This window comes from Python bivittatus, unplaced genomic scaffold, assembly GCF_059951505.1.
Source record: "Python bivittatus isolate LINGU-HERP-01145 unplaced genomic scaffold, Pbiv_v1 ctg000200_np1212, whole genome shotgun sequence".
NCBI lineage: Eukaryota > Metazoa > Chordata > Lepidosauria > Squamata > Pythonidae > Python > Python bivittatus.
Window position 1 is genome coordinate 9,687,018 of NW_028277040.1, and position 19,758 is coordinate 9,706,775.

The following is a 19,758-nucleotide window of genomic DNA, read 5'->3' on the forward strand; positions in this document are numbered from 1 at the left end:
AATCCCTGTCATAAATTGTACATCTCTGGGTTTGTGTGATGTAGTATCAGGTCCACCACATACTGTAGAAGCAGTTAGATGAGTTTATCACTGTCAATGTAACCAAAAAGCTTCATGACTGCCTTTATTTAGTTTCCCCCTAGCAATATACTTGGTGAGTACAAGGCTATTAGTGAAATTAGTTGGATAATAAATTGTCATGAGACTATTTTTTCGGTAGTAAGCTGCTGACCCATAGGAAAACAAAAATATTTAAAGCTATTAAACCTGTAGCTTTCGGTAGTTTCACAAGTTGGAGGTCCTTTTTATTATCATGGTTCAAATTTCTTTATTTTTAAAGTAAGCATGCTGACCTGACTATCTATCAGATGTCACAATCCAGAAGTAAAAGAAGTCGTTGTGCTGTCATAAATATCACAGCATGAAAAGGAATGACACAGATGCTTGAATTTTACCCATCTCTTTCTGTAGTCAACCATTCATAAAATATGTTAATAAGAGAACTATGCATTAATGGATAAATGAGTATCACAGTATTCTGCTTTTACTATGTTAAAAATAGTTTAATTTTACAATAAATTCATTCCTGATTGTGCTAATTCTTCTGAGCCTTTACTGATCAGAAATAGTAAGTGTGATCATTCAGTGATATCTCACAGTCATAAGATTAATACAGCTGACAGTATTGGCTTTTTGTAAGCTATTATTCCAAAGAGAAGCATAAAATGTAAATTGTTGTCAATAGATATGTGAAAAGCTCTTGGATAGTTAAAAGCAGTTTTGTATGAACTGAAAATACTACAGATAAAATAAATTTTTTTCTTCTTTTTTTAACTGTCTATTGGAAGTACTGTAATTATTGTTCTCTTTCCCCTCCCTAGCTTTCAGTCTCTTACACTCCTTCACTCTTTATTTCGCGCTAAACAAGGGCAGATAAAATGCATTCAATTACAGCTTTGTGACAGTGTGATAGAGGAACCAACTGGGTTTCTGTTACCAAAAAAGTAACTCTTCCCTGTAAATGGAGGATGGAAAACGATGCCATAGTTCTAGTATGATACTGTTCTTCTATGGCGAGACATTACTAGGAGGGAGGAAAGAAGGAGGTTGCTGCCACGCGGGCCAGCTAATTATTTATTTATTCATTCAGTTTAGAAGCCACCTAACTCCACAAGACTCTGGGTGATTTACAATGTTAAAGTCAATAAAACAGTAAAATAGTGGCAACAAGGATAATGTGTGTCCTGAAGAAATAAGATAAAATTAATCAAATAAAATCCTATAGGATCTTGGCACCACTCTACCCCAAGGCCTGGGGCAACAGCCAAGTTTTCAACACCATTTTGAATTTTGTCAGGATGGGAGCCATACGGATTCTGGGGGGATTTTTTTCCAGAGGGGAAGTGCAACAATGGAGAAGACGTGCTTCCTAGGTCCCGATAGATAGATTGTTTGATTGAAGGGACCTGGAATGCACCCACTCTGCTTGATCTTATAAGATGGCCGAAACTATAGGAAATAGGTGGTGCCTCAGATAACCAGGTCCTATATCATGAAGGGCTTTCTAGGTGATAACCAGCATCCAGAAACCAACTAACAGCCAGTGCAGCTCACAGAGCAGTGGTGTCACATGGGCATTCCAAGGTATGCCCATTACTGCCCACACCACTGCATTCTGGTCCAGCTGTAGTTTCTGAGTGATCTTCAAGGGTAACCCCATTTAGAATGCATTGTGGTAGTCCAACTGTGAAATCACAAAGGTGCTTGACCATCTAGAGGATCTCCTGAACTAGGAACAAGTGCAAAGATAGTGTACTAGATGGATCTCTGCAAAGGCCTTCTTGGTGATAGTTGCCACCTGCTTTTTGAGCAGGAGATGTGAATCCAAGAGAACCCCCAGATTGCACATTAGTTTCAAACGGGGAAGTACAATCCCATCCAGGCTGGAGATGGAGAATTTCTAGAGTTGGGGGGATCCAAATGCACACAACCACTTGGTCTTGTCAGGGTTGAGCCTGAGTCTGTTTCTCCCCAGCCAGACTTGCACAGCCTCCAGACATTGGGACAGGACATCAACAGCACTGTTTGGGAGGCCTGGGGTCAAAACATACAATTAGGTACCATCAGCATACTGATGCTATCAGACCCTAAACCAGTGGTCCCCAAAATCTTCAGCTCATCTACCCCTTCATGAAGTTTCAGATTGTTCAACTACTCCCAAACATTTATTATATGAAAATAATTTAATAAATACTACTTTAATAGTACTATGAATAATAATAACAACAACAACAATAACAACAACAACAATAATGGATAGTTCAACCCTTGGGTGTTGATATTGACCATTTGGGGGAACCCTGCCCTAAACCGATGGGTGATCTCTCCCAACTATTTCATATAGATGTTAAACAGAAGGGGTGAGAGCATCAAGCCCTGAGGGCCCTCACAAGTGAATCTGCCAATTTATCAGTTCTTTAATATGCATAACCTCAGATACTTAATTTGTGTGATTATGGTTGCAAATCAAACACTGGGAGGAGTTAGAATCATAATTGTACTCCCCAAAGGTACAGTATTCCTTTTTCAAGTGTGGCAATAAATAGATATTATGAACTAATGTTGAGCCAGTTTAGGCTGACAAATCCTGTTGCCTGGAGGTATTTATATAGAAACTTGGCAAAAGCATTTTTCCAGGATATAAATTTTTATAGTGCCATATAAAATTATAGAAAATTCCCATGGTAATGTATCTTCAATTAGTATGAGGAATTAAGTTTGGTAAGAGCTAGAAAATCATTAGCGCTTTTTTAAGCTTCATTTTTTCAGTAAATTTGTCACTGCATATTTTCTTGCTATGTGCAGTTGAAAACCTAGAGAGCTCTCAGTTTTAAGTTTGTGTTTATGCTTGACATTACATCAGAATTCAGTATTCTTGGCAGTAAACCAATTAACCTTTATTTACTGCTAACTCATCTGTATTATGATTAACAGCTTGACTATATTTTTAAAAATACGGTCCCAAATCTTGTTTTTTTCATGAAAAACGACTAATCTCTAACTATTTTCAATCCTTTTTTTCACTCTGAAATCAACCTGCAGCTTTGCATAGGAAGGATTTCTAGTGTTTTCATGTTGATCCTTGGGTGACTGGGTTATGTTCAATAATTAAGATAACTAATCAAAAATAATAAAATTAGCTTTTTATTTAGAAGGCCTTTTGGAGAATGAGCAGCAAAGATAGTAAGAGAACAAGGTTGGCAGGCATTTTATTTTTAGAGTTTACGTGCCTGAGACTAATATAATCACAGCTCATGAAACTGAAAACAAGTGATTAAAGTACTACAGGTAGTCCTCAACTTACCTCCACAATTGGGACCAGAACTTTTGTCACTAAGCAATATGGTCGTTAAGTGAGTCATGCCTGATTTTACAACTTTTTTGCCATGGTCGTTAAGCGAATCTGGCTTCCCCCATTGTCTTTACTTGTCGGAAGCCCACTGAGAAGGTCACAAATGGCAATCACGTCATGTCAACCCTCCCAGGTAAACCAGACAGGAAACAAGACTAGATGAACTAATTCTACTTTATTGTAGGGCTACATTAACAGAATCTTGCAAGTCTAAAAGCACAAATCTCCTGCCCTCCCTATTTACTGCCTGAGTAGTTAGATCTTTCCTAAGTTTCTTTCCTTGACTATTAATCTGTTGCAGACTCCTTTCTCTTTTATCTGATCATTCCCTTTATGGCATCTCTTTCCCCCATCTTCCAAGGCCACCCTCACATTCCATCACATCACCCTCCCCTTCAGCTTCATCCCCCCATCCTGAGTTCCCAGGGGAGACAGGCCATGGACTGTGAGGAAGAAATGCAACTACGTCACCCTCCCTTCTTCCGGTAATTCCCCAAGATCACACGAGGCTTCCCACAAACCATCTGCTCCAGTCGAGGTGACAGCCGCCTCTCCCTCAGGAATCTGTTGGTCTCCCCCCCTTCTGGTCCTGCATGCCTGTTGTGGAAGGAGCTGAGTCATTTCCCCCTACTCAGTCTCTTGTTATTTCCAAGGCTCCCTCCACCCCACAGAAAAATTCTTCCTGCTCGTCTTGGTTAGTGTGTGACTTCTGCAAGGCCAGTAGTTGCCAAGGACGGGGTTTGCTGGGGTACTGGTTGTGAAAGCGGTGAACCAACTGTGGTGCATGCATGTCCATTGCTGCCTCCCATGATCTTTCTGACTCTGGGTAGCCTTTCCAGCATATCAAGTATTCAACCTACTTTCCTCTGCTTCTAGAATCTAACACTTCTTCCACCTTGGATTTTTCTTCCCTGTTTAGTAGAATTGGAGGAGGTGCTGTCTGTGAATGTAGAATGCAGGGGGGGATTCTTTACAAGCAAAGACCGATGGAACACGGGGTGAATCTTCATTGATGTTGGCAACTGCAATCGAAAGGCCATGGGTTGATTTGCTTAATTACTGGGAAAAGACCAAGAAACTTTGAGTACAGCTTCTTAGAAGGTCTTGCAGAAGTTAGAAATTTTGTAGAAAGTCACACCAAATCCCCTGCAGTTCCAGCTCCCTCTCGCCTATGTGCATCTGCTGCTTTTTTGTATGTGGCCTTTGCTAGTTGGAGCTGTTCCTTTGCGAGGCTTTGGGCTGCTCATCTCTCTTGCAGGTGCTTTCTTGTCTGGTTGTTGGTAAGACCCGTGGGTGGAACCCATAAGTTGCCTGGAACGGTGACATACCGATTGATGAGTGTGCTGCATTGTTGTAAGCAAGCTCAGCAAGAGGTATGAGTACAATCCAGTTGTCTTGCTGGTAAGGAATATAGCATCTTAAATACTGCTGTAATAGTTGGTTAACTATCTCAGCTTCTCTGTTTGCCTCCAGATGGTGTGAGGAAGACAAATTAATTTTAATATTTAATAATTGCAAGAGGGCCCTCCAAAATTTGGAAGTTAATTGACTTCCTCGGTCTGTCATGACATGATTGACCAATCCTCTGTATCTAAAGACCTAGCCCAAGAAAAGTTGAGCTCTTTCCTGGGCCGTTGGGAATAAAATGGGCCAATTCAGTAAATAAATTCACTACTACCAGTATGGTAGTATATCCCCACACTGGAGGAAGATCAGTGATGAAATCTAGAGAAACAGTGTCCCATAGCTACGAAGAAGTTTGCAACAGTCCCACTGGCTTACCAGGGACTGGCTTTGCTGTACAACAGACATGGCAAGAGGAAACATAATCATTTTTTTTTTTATAAATTTTTTATTTTTTACAACAAACACAAACAAACAATAACATAAAAAGCATAAAAAAAACCATCTTCCATTTTAAACCGTGTGTCAGCCAGTTACCAATCATTTGTGCCATTCTTTCATAATCTTCACTCATCATTTATATAAAATCTCATGTCATCTATCTAACACATATTTATATACTTATCAATTATCAATTATTATTCATTTGTTACTAGTCTATAACACCAGCTTTCATAATAGGATTTATATCATTTTTATCCATTGATTATATATATATATAGTAATTTATATCAGTTTGTCAAGTTTCTATTATATAATTTGCTGATCTATTACATTACTATATCTTTTCATCCAACCATTGATAAAACAAATCCCATATCATATAGAATTGTTTATCTTCTTGCTCTCTAATTTCAAATGTTAATTTACTCATCTCTGCACATTCCATAATTTTCTTAATGACTTCCTCCTGCATAGGTACTTTTTCATTTTTCCAATTTTTAGCAAATACAATTCTAGCCGCTGTCAGAACATTTACAATCAAATATTTCAGTTCTTTACTATATGTTTCAGGTATAATTCCTAATAGGAATATCTCTGGTTTAAAGTCTATATGTTGTTTTATCATTTTTTCCAACCATGTGTGGATTTTAATCCAATAAGATATTGGAAACATAATCATTAATGTCAGACTGGGCTCCCGGCCACCAAAATTCTCTGAAAGGTCTATGTTGGGTTATAAATACCCCCCACCATTGTTTTGTTGTCGTGGCACACCTGTCATACTTCCTCCCTAAAAAGAAAGAGGAACATACAACTGTCCATTGTAGAACAGCTGCCCTCCCTCCACTGTGGAGGTAAAATGGTACCTTGCTGGTCTCCCTAGAGGTTATCCATCCAGGCCCTGGCTGGTGCATCCTGCTGCTGATGTGTCCTAATCCAATCAAAGAGATCAACAGCTTGTCTTCCTGCTCCCAGCCTCTTGTGGTTGTCTGATTTACGGTGCAACTCAAAGTTGCATGGTTGCAGTATTGTTACTGGGGGCGGGGTGACTGGGAAATCTCACATTCTGGTTTGCGTGAGAGGGTATCTGGAAGTTCGTTCTGTGAACCTGGGATGTATGAGATGTAAAAATCGAAGTGGGAGAAAGATTGTGCCCACCTAACAGGAGCAATCAGATATGGTTGCCTTTTGTTGGCTGTCAGAGCTCTTCTCAAACGGTGGATGGCCCCCCGTGGAGCTCCTGGCTGGTGAAGTTTCCGTGGGGTGCTGTTTCAGAGTGTGCTGGGCAATTGCTGGATTCGTGCTCTGTTGGCTTACAAGTTTTGCATCTTATTGCTGTAACAGCCACTGGTGCTTTTATTGGGCATGATCTTGCTATGTGTCCTGGAGTCCCACAATAAAAGTATAGCCCCTGATCCCTTCTCCTTTGTTTCTCTCCTGATGAGAGGGATCTCTTGGCTACATTAATTTGCATGGGTTCTTCCATGCTGGATTCCGAGGCGGCCATCAGGAGGGGTGGTATGGGGAAGACAGATTGTAGGATGTCTTCTCCCTCCCGTTCCTTCCCTGCCTCAACTCTTCCAGTCGGGCACCTATAATTACACAACACTGATATCGCCCATCCAGGTTATTTGGACTGCCTTGTCTCATCAGCTCATTCCTTAGTTCATTGTTCAGCCCTTCCCTGAACTGGTAAATTAGGCCTAAGTCACTCCACTCTACATCGCCAGCAAGTAATTTAAAGTCCAAAATATATGCCCTTACACTTCTCTGTCCCTGCTTGAGCTTTCGGATCTCTTGACTAGCTGTGATTCTCAGTATGGGATCCCCAAAGTGTCCTTTGAGCTTATGCATGAAGTCTTGAGAGGTGTCCAGCATTGGATTGTTCCCTCAATAAATGGTGTTGCCCGCTTAGCAGCTGCTTCCTTTAGCAAGCTTAGCACAAAAGATACCTTGGTACGATCAGTGGGAAACTCCACTGGTTTGCCTGCCATTAACATCTCACACTGAGCAATGAATGACCAGAATTGATCCTGGTCCCCTCCAAACTTCTCTGGAAAGCTGCCATGGGAACGCAAGAGCATTGGCTGGGCTGCCATTGCTTGCGCTGCTGTGGGTTGAGGTAAATTCTGCCCCAGTTGCTGCATTAGTCGTAGCATGGCATTCTGTAAATTGGTCATCTCTGTGTCCACTTGCTGCTGGTGCTGCAACAACGTGGCTGCCGGATGTTCTGTGGACAGTGGGGTTCCTTGAGAATTGGAGACCATTCTCAAAAGTCCCCTCTTTAGAAGAGAGAAGGAGACTTGCAAGATTGATGTCAGCCCTTCCAGGTAAACCAGACAGGAAACAAGACTAGATGAACTAATTCTATTTTATTGTAAGGCTACATTAACAGAATCTTGCAAGTCTAAAAGCACAAATCTCCCACCCTCCTTATTTACTGCCTGAGTAGTTAGGGTGGGTCTTTCCTAAGTTTCTTTCTTTGACTGTTAACCTGTTGCAGACTCCTTTCTCTTTTATCTGATTGTTCCCTAGGCAGCATCTCTTTCCCCCGTCTTCCAAGGCCACATTCCATCACACGTGACCCCAGGACACTGCAACCATCATAAATACATGCTGGTTGCCAAGTGCCTGAATTCTGATCACAAGACAGCGGGGATGCTACAACAGTCATAAGTGTGAGGACTGATCGTAAATCACTTTTTTCAGCGCCATTGTAACTTTGAATGGTCATTAAACGAATGGTCATAAGTCAAGGACTACCTGTATACTCATACTATGCACTGGCAAAATCTAATAAAATCTATTGCAGCTGCTGCTGAGGACTGTTTCTCTTGATATCTTAACTGAAACACATTGAAAGAATGTTTAAATGACAATGGCATCTGCCTTCAGATGAAGGTGGCAGCTTGTCTCTGTCACACAGATTGAAAAGAAATGTACCATAGTAACAGTCAACATTCCACTCAAAATGTTCAGTCCAATTATCATTCTGTGTGTCAGTACACTGCATATACTATAGTTGGTGTCATGCAGGCAACAGTATGTAGCCTCTAGATTAGAATTCCTAGCTTGAATAGAATAGTGTGAGTGTGCTTGGAATGAACAGGGCTTTGACTGAATTCCTGATATACTGGAAAAAATGTGTTAAATGTGCTAATATTATCCTTACTGTTAGTAGAGAATTCTGCATGAGGCACAGGTACAACTAAGGCTGGTAACCTAGTCTACACCTTCTACATCTTACTGACAAATACTAAGTATTTGAAAACCAGATGTCCAGCTGGTGACAACCATGGTATGTGTATGATTGTAATTTGCAATGTAAGAGGAATAAAGGGCAAAGAGTATGAATTATGTGTGAAATGAAAGAAAAATAAATAGTATCTATGAAACTAAGAGTAAGGGAAAGGTTGTAATAGATGTGAATGCAGGTAATTTGATCTTGTAGGGCAGACTTGATGAATACATCTTTGTGGAGTGATGAAAGGGCTAAAACGCATGTCAGAAAGTATAAATTGATGTCATCTAGGTTGTTATGGTTGTGTTTGAAGTAGGAATCCATAGGTTGGTGATAATGAAACAATTAGAGGAGTTTGGGGGAAAATTTACAACATTTTGAATGAATGCAATTTGGGAACTCAAGAATTAATAACAATGGTGACTGGTGAGCATACACTTAGAAAAAGGTCTGTTTCAAATACATGGTTTAAGCATAAGACTTCATACATACAAATGGAAAGGAATGATTGTAAATCTAAAAACATGATTTATTTTATTGTTTATGATGAAAGACTGAGAGAATTAATGAAGAATATAAATGTGATGGGAGGTTCTGAATATAAGAGCTTTTTTTTTTTTTTTTGGTACTTTCAAGAACGGAAAAAATTGCCATGGAAGAAGAGGAAAGGATAGTACAAAAAATATTAGAAGATGGATTAAACAGAAAGAATGGGAAGTGGATGTAAGGAAAGACAAAGTGGAAGCTTCTTATAGCAGTAAAAGAATTGTGATAGAGGGTGCCACAGAAGTGTACAGTCATGTTATTAGAATTTAAAGACGTCTGATGGGGTAAAAAAGGCTGTAGATGAGAGAAAAATCCATATTATCAAAAGTACTATAAAGATGGCATGTGGTCTGTTGTGAGGAATGAATATTTGTCAAAAGCAAGATCTTTTATGTATAATAGTGTGCTGCAGGACTTGTTTTCTAGAAGTGATTGAAATGGGCATGGTATGTCAGGAGAAACTTAAAACTAATTGAATGCAAAAAACAAGAAAACATAGAGCCTTGACTGAAGGTATGACTGACTGAATGTACGTAGATTGAAAGCAAAAGTGAGTGACCGCTACAAAAGAAATGCTTTGAGATGTTCTGGTTAGAGAGAGAATGCACGAGACTGGAATTGAATGGGTGAAGAGAAAGGGAAAGACAGAAGATGTCATGATTGGGTGATGGTGTATGATTTGGAAAAAGAGGTGAGAAATTTAAATAAAAGATAATTAAGATAACTGAGAGCTTTAAGGTGCTGGACTAGAAACTGGGAGACCATGAGGTCTAGTCCTCCATTAGACATGAAAGCCATGTCACTCTCAGCCCACTCTCCTCACAGGGTTGTTGTTGTGGGGGAAATAGGAGGTGGGAGCATTCTGGATGCAGCCTTGAGTTGTATAAATAAAGGTGCAATATAAATGTTGTTGTTATCATATTCCTTGCAATCCCTATACAGCTTCGCAGATGTTAGTCCCCAGTGTTTTGGAGCAAGTTAGAAGATAGGAAAGATTTAGGGAAGAAGAACAATTCACGAAAGTCACTTCCTTTCCATACAGTTCTGGTGTTTCTTGTTAACTCAGAGGACATGTGTTAAATATGCATGTTATGTGCATTACTTTTTCACCATAGGTATAAATTGTTTCATTTCTTTTGTTTGTTATAGCTTCTGGAGAAAACAAATAACATTTTTGAGGAATCAGACTCAACAGCGGCAAGAAGTCCTTTGCATTTAGCTGTAAGTATAGGTTAGGAGAAATACTGTTCTAATGAGATCACATGGCCTTCTGTTTCTTATCTAAAATTTATTATTACTTATGATGAGAATTGTTTTCTTTGAGGCATACCCAAATCTCTCTAACCAAATTCATGGGTCAAAGCCAAAAATCCCCAGGTTAAAACTTTGCCACTGCAAAGCTAAGCATTCTCTAAAACAGAAGCCTCCTCTTAGAGATAGGGAAAGGGTTGAGATCAGATTTATTTAAGCTGCATTTTGGGGCTGATCTAGATATTATACTATTGGCTAGAATAACAAATCCAAAAATCATGTAAGAGTTTATTTCTCTATTATGTCCAAATTATTCATATAGGGTATATTCATATTAAGTGCAATTTTGTGTGCTTTAGAATTAATTTCAGGACATCAGTCTGACTGCAGCTCCACATATCAATTACAGTTAGATAAGCAAATGTGGCTAACATTTGTTTGAAAATTCTTTTTCATTGAAACTTTGATAAGCTGAGTTGATGCACTTACCATTACGGTACTAATAAAAGATTCTCACGTTTGGGAACATAAACTTATAAAGGAGTTCAGGGATAGAGCCTGTAATTAGTGTAGTAACATAATTAATTGCAATGTAATATGAGAACCAAAAATGTCACTAATTTTACTTAAGTCTAAATAGGGATTTGTCACACAAGGAAGTCCTTACCGTGTATTAACCACAACTGGAGACATTATAGCCAAGTAATACAAATCAAACAAAATACTGAGAAACTTTCAAAGGTTTAAAATGCATTGGTTTATATATGTTGTTTACAATTAATTTGCCCATTGCTAAGCTTCCCCTCAAACTGTTTTGAGCAGTTCTTTTTGCAAAATGTTCATTACCACATGCACAGAAATACATACACAGAACACCTTATGAAATTCTCTCCCCCCAGAAGTATGTGCAGCTTCCATCTTGCTGTGATTATGTAAACTGATGAAAACTTTTCCTTCAGTATGCTTCCAGACCCAGCTGACTTACTGTGGCATCTATCTTGTCTTTTATTTGGGATTTTATCTTTGCTTTGGTGGTTATTTTTACTTGTTGATAGTATTTGGTTTTAACTATTTATTATTATTCCATTTTTCTGTTTTCTTTTTGTTTGATGTCGTATGCATCCCAGGGTTTTTTCCAGATTGGTGTGGATTATAAAAACATTTTTTAAAAAAAAAAAATATAAATAAATAAGTAACTTTTGTTCCCCAAGTCAGATTCTTTTCTTCTCTTGGGATGCATATATTATTTATTTCCAAAAATTATTATTCTATTTTCATTTACTTTTTAGTAGGATAAAATCCCTACAGGGTTAGTTTATGTACCAGTTTTAATGATCTTTTAATAATGCAATTTCAGAGAAAAACCCTGAAAAGTATAGTTTATCTTGATGTGGTAAATACTTTGTGAAACAGGTTTCATCAGCCTAATGAGACTTCTTCAGTCTCCAGTTTGTAATTATACCAGAAGAAATCTTGACGTATTCTCAGTGTTTGAAAATCACTGGTCTTAAGTATCTGATTCTATTTCCTAGGCCTATAATGGTCATCATCAAGCGTTGGAGGTGCTGCTTCAGTCACTAGTAGATCTGGATGTTAAGGATGAAAAAGGACGTACGGCCCTGGACCTTGCTGCATTTAAAGGACACATGGAATGTGTCGAAGCGCTCATCAATCAGGGTGCTTCTGTCACAGTGAAAGATAACATCACACAACGAACCCCGCTTCATGCCTCAGGTATGTGAGATGCTATTATTTTGATAGACTGACTGCAATTAAAAAGAATGGTATGCAGAAAAGCTCATGGGGACCATCTGCTATTACAAAGTTTGGTCCCTTTTTAAATAGAAAAGCTTCTTGCCTCCTTAGTGGTGGGAAATAACTGCTGCAAAAACGGCAAACTCTGGTTTATGTATAGTTCCCACTGATGTGTTAATGTCATTTTGTGTATTCTCTGACCTCAGAGTCCTACATAATAATCCTAGTTGAAGAGACAAACAAATTATAGCAGCTTTAGAAAATTACTATTCCACATAAGTTCTCCGTGAATAAGAAAATTAAGAAAATCTCTCAACTTTATTTCTCTGGAAATCCTCATTCATCACTAATGAGTTAATCTGTACCATGCTCAAAATGCATTTTTTTGCTAATCTCCTAATAATGAGGAAATAGAGAAAAGTAGGCACAACTTATTATTCAAAACAGATCAAGATGGTATAGATCAGATATTTATAGTGAGTCTTGGTCCTTGAACCTTATTAGCAGTTCATCAAATTTCCACAACTTATTGCAGGGTTGAGCAGTAATGAGATCTGGGTCTACAGATCTTCTGACTCCTATTGTGCATGATCATTTTGTCCAACCAAATGGTACCCCAACATTTCTCAGTTATATCACTGAAATGAAGAAAGCTTGGGATAACCAAGATTGGATTATCTGTGAAGTTCCATTCAAGTTCTGGTGCTTAGAACACATTCCTGAGTTCAGAATTCTGTGCCTCTTATACCAGACTCCAGCTAGTGGATCTCAGGATTCTGTGGATTAGATTTGGTAAATCTGTTTCTCCTCTAACTTGGACTCGCTGTTAGGCATTTTGAGTTTAGATCAACTCACGTGTAATTGGATAAACCTATTTAATTTTCCTTATGCTCTGGTTTAGAGCTGATTATACATTTCTGTTTCTCCATTAGTTTTAGAGTAGCTAACAAATAAACCAAATATAATATTTTGTATTGAAATAATGCATTATCTTAGCATGGCCTGACAGAGACCTCTGTTGGTTGAATGCAGTGTTTACGTTGTCCATCAATAATAATTGAAACAGGCCAAACGTGGCTACATTAGATAGGATTTCTTTATAGTAGAAGCTCAAGACTTTGTCACCTGCTGCTGCTGTTACTTGCCATGTGTCTTTGGGTGCTACAGCAGTGTTGTAAAACAATCTTGAAAATGTAATGCTTTTTTTCTACCAGTGTATGTAGAAAAATCTGAATGTTGTTTCTCAACTATCTATTTTTTCATCCCATCAAAGGCAAATATGTGTTTTGGCTCTTCTTCTTGTGGCAGTCACTATTTTTGGAGAATAAGATTAAATAATTAAAATATTAATGAATAGGAATTCAATAATTAAAATTCATATCTAAATTTACTTCTTATATTAGAAAACAAATTTCAGGAGTGAATATATAGGGTTATTTTTATTTCTTAATGGATTAGCCATAGACATTCTCTCCTAAATATTACTTGATAGAAGTTTGACTCCTTCCGGGCTTTTATTTGCAAAACATTTAAAGTATGTCTTTACCCTTTATAGTCATCAATGGTCATACATCATGTCTACGACTTTTATTAGAAGTAACAGATAACCCTGACGTAGTGGATGCCAAAGGACAGTAAGTTTATTTCATTTGGAATTTTTTATTGTACATTTATAATTTTGAGTGACCTTGGGAACATTTTAAGCAATAGCATTTAGATATAAATACGTGGCCATGTTGTCCTCATTCAAGGATGTTCAGAAGTTAATGTAATATCCTCAAATTAGGATAAGGATATCCTTTCCATGCCATGGCTAACCAATTAATGGTTCTGCTGCCGGTTCTTTTGCTGATGGCATTGGAGGCAGAGAGGAGAAAAACCATTGGACACAACAGCTCTAAGAAACTGGTAACCAAGGACAAGAATCATGCTCGTGTGAGGCAAGAAATAGAAGAAGCAAATTTTCAGCAATCCTAAGGAAATGAGATTACAGTTGGTGTTGCATTGTCTATGTATGTCCAGTAGATTTGTCTCTGGGATTTCTGCCACAGAAAGCATTCTACCCCATGCTAGATACCAGATGTGTGTTCTTCCTTTATTGCAACTGTATTCCCAAGTTCTTTATTTTACATCTTAGACAAAATGGTAGTGAGAATAAAAGTTTGGAGTAAAGAACTCTTTAGGAATGCAGACTAAATGTGTCTCCTGTTAATACGAACTAGAATCTTGAAAGGCGAGCCTACTCTAGCTACCTCTGAATCTCTTTTCTTGGAGTCAGTTCTTTTAGATGTGATTATATCCTATAAAAATCTACTTGCACAAAGAAAAATAGCACATCTTTCTCTGTGCAATGAATTTATCTCTGGTTTCTCCCGAGAACATCCAGCTGTGAATTGCTGAAGGGCAGAAAACATTTTTCCTCTCGATTGTATAAACTGGCTCTGATAATACTACCGTGTGACAAAGAACTGAAATCCAGAAATTGGTTAATAAATGTAGCCATATGCAACAGGTTTTATTTTATTTATGTATAGTGTTACCACTAGCATTATTTTGATTTTTTTTCAATTAATGGGAGTGCTGTGGGAGACATGTTTTAAATAGAAATTTAACATACTGTTTTATTTCCATAATTGTAGGTTGGGTTGATGTCTACTCCTTTTCATTCTCATTTTCGCCTTAAGAATACCCAAACAGAAACAGTTAAGTAGGAGAAGCAGCACTAGGCAAAGACAACTAATAAGAAATAAACATTTTGCTGCTCATTTTTAGATAATGGGTAAAGATTGAACATTAATGCTTCATGAAGCTCCAGTATTATCAAATCTAGCTACATCTGGCAACATGGATAGAAACTGATGGATGTGGCAATGTTTGGAGAAGTGGCAAATATTTTTGGCTAATACATTGAATAAAGTCACAGATCAGGAATATATGATGAAAATTATGGGCCTCTTGTTTTTTAGAACTCCACTGATGCTAGCTGTGGCTTATGGGCACATAGACGCTGTTTCTTTGTTACTTGAAAAAGAGGCATCTGTTGATGCAGCTGATATCCTGGGATGCACTGCTTTACATCGAGGGGTAATTTCTCACTTTATCCTGTATTTCTGCTGCATGTCTTTTCAATTGCTGCTTCTGCACATATGCCTAAGAATGGCAGACATGAATACACAGCACCAAAGCATTATTTTGATTCTGACATGTAAGTCTCTGAATGCAAACTGCTTAGAACAAGCAAAAGGGACCTAGAACCAGCTGGGTAGCCTTTGCTGGAAACTGCTCCGTTAGATGTCTCTTAGTCTTTAATTTTTTTAAAAGCAGGATTTTAAAAGAGAATGTGTATAATGTGTACCGTGATTGGAGAAGAAAACGACAAAAGCTGTGCAATACACAGCTACACGCCACTACCCTGGACGGGAGAGTTTGATCATATCGTGGCTGGTGTGGGTCTTCCAGGCTGTGTGGCCGTGTTCTGGAAGTTTTGTTTCCTAACGTTCCGCCCAGGAGCACAGAGAGAACTGCTCCTGCCTGTGCTCCTGCTCTCTGAAGATGCCGGTCACAGATGCTGGCGAAACCTTAGGAAACAAAACTTCCAGAACATGGCCACACAGCCCGGAAGACCCACACCAGCCATCGTATTCCGGCCATGAAAGCCTTCGACAATACTTTGATCATATTGTTTAGATATTATAGTTCCAAGGTATGTAGAATTGTGCCACAGACATTCAGCGCAATTCTAGGAGCGGTGGCTCCATTCCCAACTCATATGTTGGAGTTAGGGAAAGTACCAGAAGACTGCCTTTAATGAGATGCAGTCAAGTCAGGTACAAAATCCTGTTTCTTGGATAGAGAGGCAGAGATTTGGCAACCCAAATGTTGATCAGCTATTAAAGCTGTAAGGTTTTATGATGATTAGAAGAAAGGCAATTTTTGAGGAGGGGGTCTGCTCATAGCTTTATATGTAGGATTTGTAGGTCATTGCCTTCTGTCAACAGTCCTTCATGCACAGCACATTAGGTTCGTAATAGGATTGTGTATGCCTACTGACATATGTAGATGCCCTATTGAGGATATCTAATTGTCTGATTTTTACCTAAACACGACCAGGCAACTAGTAACTCTGGGGTTGTTCATCTGTTTTTCAAATTTAAATAATGAAATACTTGGAACATGTTTTTAAAAGTTGCCTCATCCTCATATTTATTTAATTAATCGTTGTTTTCAAGTAGCCCAATTTTTAAAAGTTTCTTATATTTCCAAGAGTGCTTGGGGAAAATTAAAATAATTCCTCCCAGTGCAAGATGCACCATCACTATAAACATTTTAGACTGGCTCTTATGGATACCCCCTGAAAATGACATTACTCCCAACATGCCTGGAACACTTTGAAACTTGTTCTAAAGTTTTAAAAAATGATATTTTGGATATGCCCAGAATACCCAGACTATCAACTTCCATCTGAATTTCATTTTGTTTTTCCATCAGCATTCCTGTCTTCTTCTTCTTTTTTTTTTTTTTCTTATCACAGAAATATCTTTTAGTGAGGAAAGAATAGTGGCCCAATGTATTGGTACTGGTAATGCTAGGAGCCCTTGGTCTGGAAGCATCCTTGATGTAGTATGTGAGAATATTTTTATAAGAACACTGTGAAAATTATTTCCTTTCATTAAGCTTTTGGGGAAGACAATATTCCACGTCCATGTTTCTGTATATGCAAGATACTAAAAAATCTCTTTGTCATTGACTGTCCAAGTAGAAAATGTTTTACTCCAGAAACAACCCAAATCTTTATCACTGATATTTCAGGCAGGCTTTTAAGTTACTAAAAAATTCAGTTGTTTTTTTTTTAATTTAAGATCGTTGGTTACCTTGAGTAGCTTTATGAGCTGAAAGGCAGGGCATAAATCCAAATAATAAATGAATATTTTACTAAAATGAATCTAATTTCTAAATTTTATTTTAAAAAAACAGATTATGACAGGGCATGAAGAATGCATTCAAATGCTGTTGGAACAAGAAGTATTAATTCTGTGTAAGGACGCCAGAGGCAGGACACCTCTACATTATGCAGCAGCTCGTGGTCATGCCACATGGCTGGGTGAATTAATGCAGTTGGCACTTTCAGAAGAAGACTACAGTTTTAAAGATAATCAGAATTATACACCATTGCACTGGGCTTCTTATAATGGTAATATTTTATGCTAAGCAGATATTTATCATCGAGTATTAAGTTTGGTGTGGAAATTGGATGCAAAGAGAGATTACAGAGCTTCTAAACAATAATTGCACCTTGTTGTAAATTGCTAGGGCTTTGGCATCATTCCCAGATCCATGCCATGTCCACATTGTCTCCATTTGGCAGCTGACCCAATTTCTGGTACAAATTGCAAATAGTCCAGTTTTCAAACTGAGACTCTGAAGCTCTGAGCTGTTTTTCAGTTGGTAGGAACTTCTAGTTGCTGGATTTCCCTTTCCCTGCCAGTGTTTTGCAATATTTCAAACACACAGGTGTTTTGTATTGAGCAATAGGAGAGTTCTGGCAGCTTATCAGTGGCCCCCCAAACAGCAACCACAGTGATTTTTTAACTGTTATCAAATGAATAAAATTATTTAATTTTTAAAAAGTGAGAGGAACTAGAGTCATAAAGCATATGCAGTACCTGGTATCTTCAGTTCAAGACACTTTGAGAAATTTCTGCTAGTCAGAGTGAACAATCATAGGGAGGGCACCGTTTTGACTCTGGATAAGGTATCTTCATAGAATCAATACCAAACCGGATTATAAAGGTTATTTCTTTTAACAATACTAAGCCCTTTTTTCTTTTGGTAACTTGAAATCATAATCTGATCTCTTACAGGAAATGAAAACTGTATAGAGGTACTGTTGGAACAGAAACCTTTTCGCAACTTTAATGGAAACTCTTTTTCTCCATTGCACTGTGCAGTGTAAGTAGAAATAACAGTAAATCTCACTTCCTATAGCCTAGGCTGTGTGCCAAGCTAAACTGGTATATAAAAGTAATAAAACTTTTGAGATAATGCTATTTTTATACTACTAGTCTCAAATCTAACAATACACATAGTTATGAGGAATTAAAAAGCTTTCTAGCAAATTTCTGTAATAGGAATGAACCCTTTTCACCATAATTTATGTACTTGCCAGTATTTCTGTGCTTTAAACTTTGATTTGAAATTTTGTTCTGAGGTTTTTAATAAAAGCAAAAGTAAAGACAATCTTGAGCTGGGCTGAACATTAATGAGAATGGTCATAATTATTCTCATTTTTTGGCTGTAGTTCAGAAGTGGTTGGCCATTATTTTCCTCAAGGATGTTTTTTTAGTTTCCAGTCTAGCCTACGGTTCTGCATTCTCTGATGATCGCCCATCCCAGGCACAGATCAGCTTAACTTCCAATGCCATGGTAGCAGTCCTCTGCCTATTTCTAAAGAAATAGTCTGTTAGTCTGTTGTAGCTGAAACAGGAAAAAGTCTTGGGACACCTCATACATTAACATATTTATTACAGAAACTTTTGGAGTAAACTCTTGTGATTGCTGAGTGGGAGTTGAAGTACTAGAAATGAATTATGGAAGCCCTAGTTAATGACAATGACGTTATTTGATTAGTGAAAATGTGTTAAGAACTCCCACTTTAATCAATGCCTGAGGACGTTATTACCCTTAATAATACTGTAGATAGTCAAAGTAAAAATGGGGACAGAATTACATCGCAGTCTTTTTCAGTATTTAGCTCCCATGTCTATATCACTGTGGCTTTATCTGTTGTTGCTGCTAAGTAGCTGTGAAAGCAGCATCCCACGCTGCCAGAGTTACGTGAGTAGGAAAGCTATAATAAAAAACAAATACAAAAAATGTATTACCTTGCTTTAAATGAAGTCTTTTAAGGAAATCATTTCACACATTCCTATTAAACACCATAGGAGGATTATATATGTAATATGCGTAAAGTGAATATACAAACAGAGAAGAAAGTGGGAATGTGCCCTTCATTTTTTGATTCCCCCTCTGATCCCAATGCATTCATTATAACTTCTGAAAAAGCCGATGGGAGTATGGTTTGTATGCATTAGTGGTTCCTTGTTCACACATGTGAACCTACAGTATATACAGTTCTAAGGAGTAAAAGAATATGTAAGCGTTAATGAACCAGTTCATTCATGATTAATATATTGTATCTTGCAAACTATGCTATGGACAGAGCTGGCTATAAATCCAGGCTACCAAAGTTCTGGACTGAGGTATAATGGCAAACCTGTATTGAAATTCAACCCAGAGAAAGGATGTCCAAATATGCTATCAGATGAATGGAATAAATTACATTAAATAAAAAGGTATCATTCCAATATCCTTTTTTCCTTAACAGAATAAATGATCATGAAAATTGTGCTTCACTACTCATTGGGGCATTTGGTGCCAGCATTGTCAATTGTAAAGATGAAAAAGGAAGGTAAGAATTATGTGGATGAAGTGTTATTTATTTTCATCTAAAAAACGGAGACAGTGGTTTGTATCATACTGGTATTCATCTATTAATGGAAAACTCATCTGTCAGTGAAATGGAAAGAAAAAAACATTTTTAAGGATGTTTCCTCACTATTGAGCACCCCATGGCTCCTCCAACCCTCCAAAGCGGATTGCTAGAGGGAATAAAAGAAAGGGGTGTCCCCATTCCACTAATAAAAGA

The 19,758-nt window shown here is 37.9% G+C and overlaps 1 protein-coding gene across 6 annotated transcripts in view; it reads left to right on the plus strand.

The window, feature by feature from the left end:
- ANKRD44 (ankyrin repeat domain 44) overlaps positions 1-19,758 on the plus strand; it is a 142,505-nt gene that overhangs the window by 105,632 nt on the left and 17,115 nt on the right. For all 6 annotated transcript variants that reach the window (XM_088135680.1, XM_088135682.1, XM_088135681.1 and 3 more), the window contains 7 exons: positions 10,197-10,268; positions 11,831-12,032; positions 13,609-13,687; positions 15,020-15,137; positions 17,028-17,244; positions 17,915-18,002; positions 19,438-19,521. In XM_088135680.1, coding sequence (XP_087991806.1) covers positions 10,197-10,268; positions 11,831-12,032; positions 13,609-13,687; positions 15,020-15,137; positions 17,028-17,244; positions 17,915-18,002; positions 19,438-19,521 — 860 coding nt within the window. The remainder of the gene's footprint in view (positions 1-10,196; positions 10,269-11,830; positions 12,033-13,608; positions 13,688-15,019; positions 15,138-17,027; positions 17,245-17,914; positions 18,003-19,437; positions 19,522-19,758) is intronic.